A 13,996-nucleotide genomic window follows, 5' to 3' on the forward strand; every position below is an offset into this window, starting at 1 on the left:
AGTCAGCCTGGGACCGAGGCTACTGCCACCCTGACGTCCACGACGACGTCCGTAATTAGTTGTACATAAACGGGCAACCTCTTTCTTCATCTCCGATCAAATGGCCACCTGCTCGGCGAGGCGGCCTCATTCTGCACCAATTAGTGGCTTTTAATGTCTGATGAATGACGGCCATTACGCAGATTGGACATGATCAGCGTTACACGCAGACGGCAGTACTAATGGGCCATGATGGATATTATCGTCCCTGTTGGACAGAAACCTTGTAACCGTTATACCGTATATACCGTTATAAAAAAAATAACAACTTCCCTGGAGGGGTTGTTCGTTCGAAATCCACCGTGTGGTGCATCGAGGTTCAAGATTCAAGGTTCACTTTATTTGTCATTTCACATGTTTGCACTATACAAAACGAGAAGCTTCTGTCTGAGGGGGCAGGTGTTACAGCCTTCAGTATTTCAGTGCACTTTGAGGAATTGTCCAAATCTGGTGAAAAAGGTATTTAGGTCATTAGAGAAACCGAGTTCATTTTCGGTCGCAATAGGTTTCGTTGCGGTTGACATTCCATAGTATCCCATGCCTTTGTGTGATCATTGGCCTTAAACGCATCCTCCAGACGCTGCGTCTATGTGCCAATTTTGCCTGCCTCCTGTTTGTTTTTAACCTTTTTTCCTGAAATGATTTGAATTTGGTTGGTTTGTTTTGTTCCTTTGCAGACGTAGCATTTTAATGTCCCGCACAGTGCAGTGACCTATAGCTATTAGACTCCCGTCAGAGACAGCCAGTAAAGACGTGCACTCCAAAAGATGCCAATTATCAACCATGGGAAACAGATTTTCAGTTTGGTATTTTGTTCTTGTGAATTTGACCTTTTGCAGAGTTTTCGGTTGTATCTTTGTGAGCATTGGCGCATGTGTGTGTGTGCGTGCACGCGCATGCGTGTGTTTGTGTGCGCACCAGGAGTCAAGGTTCTGCATGTGTCCACGGGCCGGATCGGTTGCCCGTGCACGTCTGTGTGTGTAAGCAATTTTCTTTAGGCTATTTTCGTCCCGTCCCAACATCCCTACGGGGGTTCCTCCACATTGTTCCCACATTGTGAAACGTGTCTTTTCCAACCTGAGTGCTTTAAAGAGAGCAGCTATCACACATAGCCACAGGCTGGGAAGTTGCAGTGTCCTGGAATAACTCTCTCTCTCTCTCTCTCTCTCTCTCTCTCTCTCTCTCTCTCTCTCTCCACGCTGCATGTCTTGGAGACATTGGCACATTTGGCAGCGTGTCATCCCTCCCACTATCTCCCTCTTCTAGGTGTGGTGTGCGTGCGTGCGTGCGTGCGTGCGTGCGTGTGTCTTCATGTGTGGGTGCGCATTGTGTGTTTGCATATGCATACCAAGGGATACACAATGCAGCGGCTCCACCACTCATTCCCAGTCCCCGAATTATTTGCCAAATACAACAATTTGTATGACAATAATATAAGATTAGTTTTTCTTCTTTAACCCTTGAAAAGCGTGTGATATGCTTGGAGGATAATTCCATACTAGAAGGCTTTCTTACCTTTTATTTGTAGTTGTTACGTCCCCACCAAAGAGGTCCAGGTGTTTTTTTTGTGCAAAAGTGCATTATTGGCTATTTCCCCTAATATAAGCCCTCAATGGGCGTTGGGTTTTTGTGCTAATTCGCTTATTTCCATCGAAATAAGTAGTAAAGTGTGCCGCTTGGGATACTATTTACATTATGAAGAGAGGATACAAGCGATGGAAATAAGCGAATTAGCACCCCATAGCCCCATTCAATTCAATGCAATTCATTGAGGGCTTTTGGTAGGGGAAACGGCCAATAACGCGCTTTTGCACGAAATAACACCTGGACCTCTTTGGTGGGGACGTAACAACTACAAATAAAGGTAAGAAAGCCTTCTAGCATGGCATTCTCCTTTAAAGTAGCCTACGCTACAGGTTAGTTAGTTCCATTGATCCAAGCCAGGACACAATCGATTGATTGATCATTACAGTACAGTAAACATGCTCTGAAAATGCAACGCGGCCCACCCGTCTGACCCGTCAAAAAAAAAAAAAAATAGGTCAAAATGACCTCTCAGTCATGCTAGTGTTAAGAGGTCAGACGGGGTTGGTGGTCAGATTGGTTCGGCCGTGAACACACACAAGATTTTAAAGGCGTAAAGTTCACCCTCAAAATTCATTTCCTTCTTTTCAATTACTCATCCCAATGCATTGTCACATTCCTTATGCAATATGCCAATATTTGATGAACTGAAGACAACAGGAGGTCGACATAAAAATACAGAAGAAATCTACTAATAAAGATTGATAAACACCAATATGATTGTGGCTGGCACTTGGGCAGACGAATGGGTCAATAGCTTGTATAGGTCTGCTATTTTTGAAAAATCTAACGTTTTTTAACTCAAATCTTTGCTTCTGGGGGGAGTCCCTGGAACTACATAATTTCAGATAGGGATCGGCGGCCAAATACATGAAAAAGGTTTAGCACCACCGACGTAGAAACACAGGTTTTTCAGAAAACTGTCATGATTTACATTGGTTTTTTTTTCGACGTCAGGCCTAAATGGGTTAAAAGTAAAGTAAAGTACATACTAAAGTATGTGTACAAATCTCTCTCTCTCTCTCTCTCTCTCTCTCTCTCTCTCTCTCTCTCTCGCCACCAGCCTGACCCTGTTTGCATTGAACAAATCCTGTTCATCCCGGCAGCGCGATCAGTGCAGACATAATCCAGTGCCATAATGGCTCCTGGGGAAGGGAATCGTTAAACCATCAAGCCCACAGGAGAAGCATATATATACTGTAGGCCAGACGGCTGTTTGTCTAATTTGAACCCATGTGTTTATCCAAGGATCACGCCCCATGCTCATGTTCTCATCGCATTCGAATCAAATGAGTCATAGACTTACACGTCTTGGGTCCAGCAGTGCATGGAAGAAGTTGTCACATGTGATTAACTTAACTAAAAGTACTAATATTACAATTTAGACATAGTCTAGTTAAGTAAAGTTTCTGTATTCACATTTTACTTGAGTAGAAAAACAAAAAGGTACAACATAATGTAAAAAACGGTTTTGGACACAATATGAGGTTTCTACATGACAGCGACGATATCTGATATGTTTACATCGCAATGCGAAAGCACTGAGCATGTATATTTTATACATGTTTAGCGTTTTTTTGTTTTATTTGTTTTAATCCCACGATTTCGTAACCCAGTTTTTCACCCCAGTGTCGATTATCTAATGTAATCTTGGGCGCTACACTTCCTCTGCCAACCTGGGGAGAGCAACGGACTGACCTCATTCTTCCTTCTAATGCATGAGGAGTCCAAGCTGCTTCTTTTCACCTGACAGTGGGGAGTTTTCCCCGGTATAGGACGTAGCGCCTGGAAGGAACACGTTATTCCGACCTAGCGACCAGTTCCTTTCCCCTCCATCAGGCTGGCCAGGGGGAGGCTGCGGTTTAGAGACCAGGATTACTGCATGTTTTGTTGTGAGGGTACCTACCCTATAGGGGACACGGGGAGACCATACAAACTCCACACAGAAAGGCCCTTTCGCCAACCCCGCCTCGGGTATATGGGCACTGATGACGCGGAGGAGAGAACACACGCCCACCACAGCGTCCCCCAGCGGGAATCGAACCCCAGGGCTTTCTAGCTGTGAGGCGACAGCACTCACAGCTGTGTGTGTGACTGTGCCACTGTGCCCCCGGCCCCGCACACATGTTTACCTCTTTGTAGGTCTACAATGGGCACAGCTGTTTTATTCAAGCATGAGATGCAACTTTAGACGATTTCAAAAAAGCTCTCACTTGACTTCACTTAACCCTGGCCTCGTGCAAAGCCTTTCCTGCACCTTTTGATGAGCCATGATGAATGGTTTTGAATGAACCTGGCATTATTCCTCCCAGTGTTAAATTAAGAAGCAATTATCCCGCTATTCATTGGCTGTGGTCCTTGTTAGCGCTGCGCGAGCGAGCGCTTCAGAACGAGCCGCAGACTATACATAATACCTGCTCATAGCAGAATGATTTGCCAAAGGTGATACAGCAGGTATCAAATTATAATGTGCAACATAAAAATGTCGAGAGAGCCATTTAGCTATTAAGCCATTTTGGGCGGGGACCCCTTTTGGTGTTTTAAAAGCATTGTTATACTTTAGCTATTGAAAAATAGCAGATCTACAAGCTATTTTTGAAAAATTGTGAAAATGTTTGAATATATTATTTCAGAGCGAACGTTTTTAGCTCAAATCTTTGCTTTTGGGGGGGGTGTCCCTGTATGACTATATTTTCAGATGGGGGTCGGCGGCCAATTACACATCATTTTTGGGGTTATTGCCATGAAATATTGAGAACCACTGATACAGAAACATGAGGTTTTGCAGGCAAAAGATATATTTTAAAATATATTTTTTATTTCGAGGTCAGGCCTAAATGGGTTAACTGAGACCTTTAGATAGACTGGCAGAGGGAAAAGGATGTTAGTGAAACATGGTTGGTGCTGTATTATATAGTTCTGCCTTTGATATAGTCAATCTCTTGATTAGCATAATCTCAAATACTATATGGCAATGGTAAGTAAGTGGCAGAAGACTTTTTACATAAATGTATAGCAACACCAACACCGAAATACTGTTTCAAGTTAGGACAACAAGTTGCGTTGCATCCAGGACATTCATCTCAGCCTTTATTTTCTCCTAATGAATCTTGTTCACGGTACATTGGGGAGAACCCTTCGCCACTTTTGTTTCACCACATATTTGCGTATCGTTTTCAGTTCCATTATTACTCAACACGTAGCTCCTGTCTTATCAGTATAGGGATGGAGCTCGTAGATGAAAGACGGGATAAATTCTAAAACAGAACCAGTATCTTTGACTATAGGCCTTCAAATACAGAACTTTTCTATACCAGGCGGAAGGCAATTGACCTTTTTACCAATAAAATAATATTAAATAAACTGTTGAACTGGTTAATATGTGTGTACAGTCACTTTAATAGCGTAATTTTGTTTCCCCGGACAGCGCTGGTTGGCAGGTATCAATACAATTTTAGACGCATATGGTTGTGCCAGCATGGACGATTACATTTATTTCTTGATCCCCTCTTGTCTTGCTCGTGTAAACATAACGCCATGGGCCTCTAAGCTCGATAACAGGCTTGATAAGCCCAAAGCTTCTTGATAACGGGTCCTCAATAATATGCTTGTAGATCTGATATTCTTTAACGTATTTGTATACATTTGAAAACTTTAAATGGGACATTCTGCATAATAGTGAGTACATTTTGATACCAATATTTTTGTACTTTTTTATTGTAACTTTACTTGTAACGGAGTATTTCTACATTGAAGTATTGATGCTTTTACTCTAGAACAATTGAGTAGCTACTTTTTCCCACCACTGGTCTCAGTTATGTAGGCTATATGCTATACAGACAGAGGGTCTACAATAGGGAATTATCTGCTGTTTCATCTATACTGGAGTTCTCACCAATTCAAGAAAGATCTGAAATCTCTTCTTTTAACTTCATACACTTTCCTTATGGACTGTCTAATTAAGCATGCAGGTCTATTCAATGCTTTCCCCAGAGGTGTAATGTTTACAGTATGCCTCTTATTGTTGTGACTCCTTTAGTTGTTTCTTATATGGTACATTGTGATGTTTTTCCCCGCTCTACCTGCATGGTGTATGTCTAATCTATTCATGTTTTCTTTGTAATAGAGATGTGTGTATTGTATTCCACATTGATGTAACTGTTAACTAGGGTAAAACTTTAACTTAATGTAAAAGATAATTATTGGAGAATGCCGATGTTCAAGCCCTGGAGAGTTTTTTGGTAGCTTATTCTCCCTCACAATTTTTTATTATTTTGTTAGTGAAAAACAAAGGCCAGTACTTAAGTATTGTCATCAAAATATACTGCCAAGCATTTTCAAAAGTAGCAGATCTATAAGCTCACCATGCGTTGTGAGCTATCCATCCCTCAATCCGTCCATCCATATTCAACCGCTTATCCGTAGTCGGGTCGCGGGGGCAACAGCTCAACCAGAGAGCTCCAGACATCCCTTTCCAGAGCAACATTTGTAACTTCCCCCCTGGTGCGGGTCGATGTGATCCTTGGTCTGCCCCAGGGGTCTCCTCCCAGTGGGACGTGCTTCCAGGACCTCCCCAGGGAGACGCTCGAGAGGCATCCTAACCAGATGCCCCGAACCACCTTAAAGCTGGCTCCTTTCCAGGCGAAGAAGCAGTGGCTCTACTCCGTCGTGAGCTACTTTTAACAAATGTTCGCCCCCAGAATAGGTGTTTAAGACCAGCTGACAGTGTAAATCCTCAAGGGGAACGTGTCAGGTTGATTTATTATAGATATGGATCAATTCCAGAGATTCAAAGAGCCTCTCTTCCACCAAAATGTGACCGGTGTAGTCTGCTACAAAAACTGACAGATGATCTTTACCTCTCATATTATTCTCATGTACGTGCACGCACTGACTGGAATACCAAGCAGCTGGATGAGGGAACACATAGGCACACCGCGCACACACACACACACACACACATACACACACACACACACACATACACACACACACACACACGCACGCGCACACACACACTTTTTTCACTGATGAAAACTAAATGGAAACTAAATGAAAACTAAGCTATGATGACTAAAATAAAAGTAGACTAAAATGTTAGGATGGCACTATATAGTAAGTGCAGGACAAGAGATCCAGCAATAAGTCATTTTACACGTCACACTGAAAATAGCAGATCTCCAAGCTCACAATGCCTCGCGGCACGACACGAGTATATCGGCTAGTATCTTCAGCCAGTGTAAAATCAGTCATTACGGCAAAATACATCAACTGTATGTGGGTGAATATCATATACTGTATATCAATATATAATGGCTTGTAGACGGAGGCACTTGGTCTGAGTGAATATATATGTATTTACATCTTGTGAGTACAAAGGGTGATGCCGTGCACAAGCAGAGATCTGTACGGTGTTGACGCGGTCAGTTATAGCTGCAGAGCTCCCGGCTCTCCTACCTCTCATTATATCTGCCCCAGCGAGGTCAGCGTGACCACTTTAGGTATAATGTCCGAGAGGGAGAGCTTTTCCAACCGTGCCCTTGTTTACTTGATATCTCACGACAACCAGTTATACAAGCGCAGTTTCCCTCACGTATACTTAATGCCCAAGGGTGAGTGCACTGATGTGAATACATTCTAGATATTTCAGAGAGACCCACTATGAGCCGCTCCAATACACACAGAATCATTTGTGACAAAGATATAAGTTCTCATACATTACTATGAGACATAATAATAGGGTAACACTGGCACACCTGTGGTAATACGGCATAGGCAGTATAATACCAGATAATACCAGTTTTCCCCATAACATATATGTGTTACTGATTTCCGGTCCCTATATTACCTGCAGCAAGGTTAGTGAGGGCGGATCTTAGCCCTCGGTGTATATACTCTAATTGGGACGCCAGCTGGCCTAGCGGTCCAGGCGGTATAGGCTCTGTCCTGACGTCGCATCGCATGTTCGAGTCCCGTTCATGACGACCTTTTCCTGCACGTCTCTCCCCTTCTCTCTCTCCCTCTTTCCTGTCCATCTTCACTGTAACTAGCAAACGCACGCACGCACGCACGCACGCACGCACGCACGCACGCACGCACGCACGGCCATTGACTGTCAAGTCTATAGTCATCGACCGGTCAAATCCAGTCTTACAGTGGATGAAGTCAGATGAAAAAGTCTTTCTAAATCAGTCAGAGCGTCTGCGTATGCATTGAGCAGCCAATCAGTGCTCCTCGTACACTAGTGTATACCTACCTCTCCCTGTGTCTGTCTGTCTGTCTGATTCAGTCTCCCTCTATCTGTGTGAGAGGAGCTGTGCTTCAAAGGCGTGTCACATTGCCCAGCGAGATGGGAAGGTGCAATGTCCTGGAATAGAGCTGTGGCTACTCTCTCTCTCTCTCTCTCTCTCTCTCTGTCTCTCTCTCTCTCTCTCTCTCTCTCTCTCTCTCTCTCTCTCTCTCTAACTCTCTCTCTCGTGCACGCATGCACACACACAAACACATAATACATGCTATTCGGGAAAACTGCCTAGTGACATCATTGGGAGGGATTCCAAGCTAATTGCGTGTGTGCGTGCACACGCAGTGGTTCTCAAAGTGGTGTCCCCCAGGGACCCCCAGAGGTTGTTGGGGAGGTTCCGGGGGGGGTCCCCAGCCAATAAATGTGTACATACAGTGTTGATTGATTGATTGATTGATTGATTGTCTGCAGAATTACAGTACATTTCAAGTACAACTCAATACAAAAAAAAACTGTTAACTGTGAGTGGACGACACCCATAACGCATTACACTTGTTTACAATAGAGTCCACCGTTTTCAATTCAGCATCACTATAATTTCATTCCCTTTATCCATATTGTACACATTGGGCTATTCCACAATAGCAGACAATATAAGCTCACACGCAGCGCGCCACTTGTGTGTCGCACTCTGAGCTCTTGTACATTGTGCTATTTTTTAAAGTGTAAACTCATGCGTTTTTACTCTGTCATCTGTCTTACACGCACTGTTCTCTCTCTTGCAGCTCAGCAGACGAACAGTTTCGCTGGAACAACCAAGGTGAGGTTCAAGGTCAAAGTGGTTGACCCCTGCGTATCTCTCTCTCTCTCTCTCTCTCTCTCTCTCTCACACGCACGTGCACACACGCACGCGCACGCGCGCACACACACACACACACACACACACACACACACACAGAGAGAAGGCAAGGAAGCAGGGAGAAAGATGGCCAGATCCACGTGCATGCAGAACAAAACAAGCTGTAAACGCTACAGTACAAGCACATACACAAACATACAGTGCATATATAGAAGCCAGCAGACAGTGTGACCACGCGCACGTATTCACACACACACACACACACACACGTATCTTAGCATCAGATTATTGCAACAGTATCCTCTCCAGTGCTCGTGTCACGTATACAGTAACATAATGATGAGGCCGCTTATCAGAAAATGTGATATAAAAGGTCGGGGCTTCGCCGAGCGTTGCAAAATCCCAGTCAAGCTGCATGCGTCGATCATGCGTGCCGCGCATCCGGCGTTCACGATCAATAGAGTCTACGTTCCGTTCCGACCCAAACAATCACGCATGCAGCGGCATCTGCATGACAAGGGAAGACGTCTCCGCCATGTCTTCCATCCGTGTTTAGCATTCGGGGGAATTCAAGGCTTCAAAGCGCGCCTTAGTTGTCTGTTATCTTGAGTGGCGTGAGCGTCCGGGGAATACAGTGAAAGCATAATAACAATGTTTGTGTATATGTCACGTACTGTATACGCACTCGTATATACACATGTGTCATACAAATGTGTTGCATACAACAACATGCATATTGTCAGCGTCGGCTGGATGGAAGACGTGTTCCAATGGATTCCAATGTCGGATTGTTTGTCCTAACACAAACGTTAAATGCTATGTTGACAATGAATGGAGAATTTTCCGTCATAATATGTAGACGAGCTAAATCGGCTGTTTTCCTCCTGCACATATAATGAATGGAGGATTTATGTCATACGTGACCAGATTTGACTGAGCAGACTCTTGTGAAACCTTTCAAGCCTGTTTTCTCAACTCGCTGTTTTCCGCAAGACTCTATTATAAGCCATATCTCCACAACTGGTGGGTCAAACTGAACAACCAATATGTCAGTTTGGAGCTATGATTCCCTGCTTTCATATAACATGAAAAAAAAATCGAATGGCAGTGCCTCAGTCGAATCTGGTCACATTATGTAGACGAGCAAATCGGCTATTTTCGTCCTACACAAACATTAAATTCCCATCGGCGATGAATGGATAATTTATACGTCATAATGTGTCTGAGCAAATCGTCATGATGATGCACGATGATAAGAGCACCCCTCACTTCACACGGGTGTGATTTTTTTGTGTGTGCAAAGTGAAGTAAAATACCTCTCTCTCTCTCTCCCTCTCTCTCTCTCTCTCTCTCTCTCTCCACCATCAGATGGACAGAAGGACATAGAGGATGAGTTGACCACAGGCCTGGAACTGGTGGACTCCTGCATCCGCTCTCTCCAGGAGTCGGGGATACTCAACAGTTCAGAAAGTAAGAGCCGTGTGTGTGTGTGTGTGTGTGTGTGTGTGTGTGTGTGTGTGTGTGTGTGTGTGTGTGTGTGTGTGTGTGTGTGTGTGTGTGTGTGTGTGTGTGTGTGTGTGTGTGTGTGTGTGTGTGTGTGTGTGTGTGTGTGTGTGTGTGTGTGTGTGTGTGTGTGTGTGTGTGTGTGTGTGTGTGTGTGTGTGTCGGCCGGGCAGGCCCTCCCCCTCAACGGGCCCCGAGGCAACTGCCTCTACGATATCGCCGCGCCTGACTTCAGCACTTCGCTGTTTTCTCAAAAGTTTGAGAACCACAGTGTCTCAATCAGTGTTTCAATCAGTTCATAATCCATTTAGTGCTGTTGAAAGTTAAACGCACGCATGCACACGCACGCACACGCACACACACACACACACACACCCACATACAGACGGCCAACTTTTAAGTATACATTTCTTTTATGTTTTTGTCAGTGGACTCCCAACTGCAGGTGACTGCATTCTGTTTTGCTAAATCTGTGTTTTGTTAATTAGCGCTGAGTCAGGCCTTCATATACCGTAGAGCGGCAGAGACCTGACACACAGTCACAGTTCCATTTTATTCATCTTTTTTTTGTCCTTTTTTGTCGTTTCCCCGTTTATTGGTCATTGCCAACAACCTTAAAACGAGCTGTGGTCAGCCAAATTGTTGGAATTTTTGATATCTTACTGTAGGTTCAGTGAGAACAGTAAAAAAAAAAAAAAGCACTCAGCGCCGGTCTAACGTGTAAGTGCAGTGACAGCACAGACATTTCCTTACTTTTAGACAGCACATTATTTTTGATTAATCCTGCAGTCTTCTGTGCAGTGTTAATTGTTTCCGTCGACTGGTACTGTGTCGACTATACCTTTTTTCACTGACGAAAACTAAATGGAAACTAAATGAAAACTAAGCTACGGTGACTAAAACTATATATATATCGACAATTTGGGTTGTGTAGTTGTGTAGCTGCTCCAGTGATTAGAAATTGATAATTCAAAATATGCTCCTCGTTGACTTAAATTGTATGCTAAAACAGCTCTCAAAGTCACTCTTTTAGCACGTAAACAGACACAAACAAAGTTGATTCAGACAATATAGACTAGAGCATCACCAAAACTCATGGGGTTTTGTTTTTTCATAAAAATGTTAACTTCCTGTTGATTTGTCCATTTTATTAGGAAGAAAACCCGGACTGGATCTGTGGACCCAGACCGTACAATTTAAGTCAATGAGGGGCATATTTTGAATTATCAATTTCTAATCACTGGAACATTTGTTTTTTTTAATTTCTTGTCCACATTTGGAGTTACATATCATGGCAAGGTATAACTACACAACCCAAACCTGGTCTTACTGCTTTAAGTGGGCCCTGATACAGTAACGCTGCATGGTGTGTGTGTCTAGTAAGATATATAACTCTGGCACAGCTAGGGTCCGTTTCCAGTCTCTGAGCACAAAGCACCATCATTCAGACAGTCGTCCCATCGGAGTACAGTTGACAGGCCAAAGTCACACAGGGTGCCTGCATGTTCCTTTGCTCTTTTTTTTTTTACCTCCCTCAGCCTGTGCCCAAACTAAATAAAGCTAGTCTTTGGGCTGCCCTTGGCTCCCTAAAACCCTGCTATTAGATGGTGTTAGACAGGGACAGCACAGCAGACAGCACAGGGGCCCCTGATGTCGTTTGGGTGACTGCACCGCACACCGTCCACAACACCTCTGTGGGCATGTATACTGTAGTATAAGCCTTATGACTCGTGCACTTTGCACAACTGTAAACTGTCTGTAAAGCCCAATGCGTATACTGCACCAGGACATATGGCGTTGCTTTTGTTGGGCTGGCCATAGACTATAAGAGAAGGGTTTATGCAGAGAAGAGTGTGCACTGGGCAGTCTCAGTTAGTTCTTTCTGTTTTTTGAGGGGCACTAGCCCTTCTTATATAGTCATTAGTGTAGATTTCCGTCCTACACAAACATTAAAATTCCATTGACAATGAATGGAGAATGTTACGTCACAGTGTCTGAGCAAATAGGCATAGTGTCTATTTTACGTCATGATGATGTACGATGATAAGAGCGTCCCTCACTTCACACGGGTGTGATTTTCTTCAGTACTAGCTTCACTTTATGCATAGGGCTCCATTGTCGCCACTAAACCCATTATCCCTAAACTTCTTTGCCTTTTTTTTACTATTTTTGAAAAACATTTTTGAATAGTTCAACTAGCCAATTTACATTGACACATACAATTGCATCTGAGGAACCTTTAGAACCAGAGAGAAAATCACCAGGGCATGGCATATATACTGGAGTGGATTTTTCTGGTCAAACCGTTTAATACACAATACAATACAATGATGATCAGTTGCCATAGTGGCTTTAAGCATTTGGAGCGAGTGAATAAATTCATGTCATGACGATTGAGATTCAGCGTGCATACAGAGAAGCCATTAATGTGGCTGGCATTTACTTTACAGGTCATCAGTGTTGGAACACTGCCTTCCCATCTACACCTAATGCCCACTGACCTTTCTTGATATTAGGAATGGTGGAGTAATGGATGACATTTAAAGATTAGCTTCTGAACGCGGCGCTCCCACACGTGCTTGATTTCAACCGTGTGTCTGTGTGTGCGGTGTGCGTGCATGTGTGCGTGTGTGCGAGAGAGAGAGAGAGAGAGAGAGAGAGATGGAGGGCATGGTGCAGCCACAACGTGATGTGCTTCACTCAAATACACAGTGGTGGAAGAAGTTACTCAGATCTTTTTATTTAAGTTAACTATAGGAATACGATACAATGTAGAAAGATGATCTGTTTCCAAGTAAGAGTCCTGCATTCAAAATCCCTTACTTAGGTCAAAGAGTTACTGTGCTGTAAACCAGTAGTTCCCAACCTTTTTATACTGAAGTACCGTACCACCTCAGAATGGATTCAGAATCATGAAACCCCCCTAGTTTGACATGTAACATGCTATATAAAGCATAAGGGAAGTTTGACAGTTTTGACAGTTTTGCCTGCCATAGGATGTTAATGGACTAGTGCCCAATAGACAGCCGGTCAGCAAGTGGATTCACGAATGTATGTATAATATTTTAGGCCAATAAAAAATACTATATAATACCAAATGTCCCACCCGTCCAGCCCATCTGCATGGACTACACTGGGTCTCAACCCTTTCTTGGATCAGGGCCCTCTTGAAAATATCGAAAGCATTCGCGGCTCACCCACCACATTGCTGGACGTATAGAACCTTCGTCTGTCCTATATACTCCTTCTGCCCAACGTATGCTTCCTGCTGACAGGTGCCTCCCCCATCAGCCCGTATGGATTATAGGCTGCATGGCTTCCCTCCCCCGCGTGTCCAGTGTCTGTCTATGCCTTTAGAGTAGACCCAAAATGTAGATTGTGATCTATACCACATCAGAAAGACAGGTATAGCAGGTATAGACCACATGTAAATCATATTTTAATGCCATTGCCGCTATATTCCAAAAGCCCCCTCATTGTTTAACTCGGTGGGTAGATCCCGTTGAGCTTGTCATTTCTTTTTTGAAAGCAGCTCTCAAGTCAAAACAGTGTGGGCACCTCTGCCGTTATAGACAAAGCTATGGATTCACTGTATCAGATCCAACCATCCAACCCCCGTCTGCAGGTGGGCAGATACCTTTTCTCCATATTAATGTTATATTATCATTAAAATGGCACCCTCGCAATCACTGTAGGAGAAAAGAAGAAAAAAGTGAATATGTAAAAGCTATAACATGATGTGGCCTCCATGGCAGATGCCTCCTCATATT

The 13,996-nt window shown here is 43.7% G+C and overlaps 1 protein-coding gene across 1 annotated transcript in view; it reads left to right on the forward strand.

The window, feature by feature from the left end:
- LOC308336688 (catenin delta-2-like) overlaps window positions 1-13,996 on the forward strand; it is a gene marked incomplete at both ends in the record, with an annotated part of 436,833 nt that overhangs the window by 124,021 nt on the left and 298,816 nt on the right. The window contains 2 exons of the mRNA XM_080794186.1: window positions 8,650-8,684; window positions 10,092-10,193. Coding sequence (XP_080650312.1) covers window positions 8,650-8,684; window positions 10,092-10,193 — 137 coding nt within the window. The remainder of the gene's footprint in view (window positions 1-8,649; window positions 8,685-10,091; window positions 10,194-13,996) is intronic.

This window comes from Protomyctophum bolini (genome assembly GCF_963924005.1).
Source record: "Protomyctophum bolini genome assembly, chromosome: 21".
Taxonomy (NCBI): Eukaryota; Metazoa; Chordata; class Actinopteri; order Myctophiformes; family Myctophidae; genus Protomyctophum; species Protomyctophum bolini.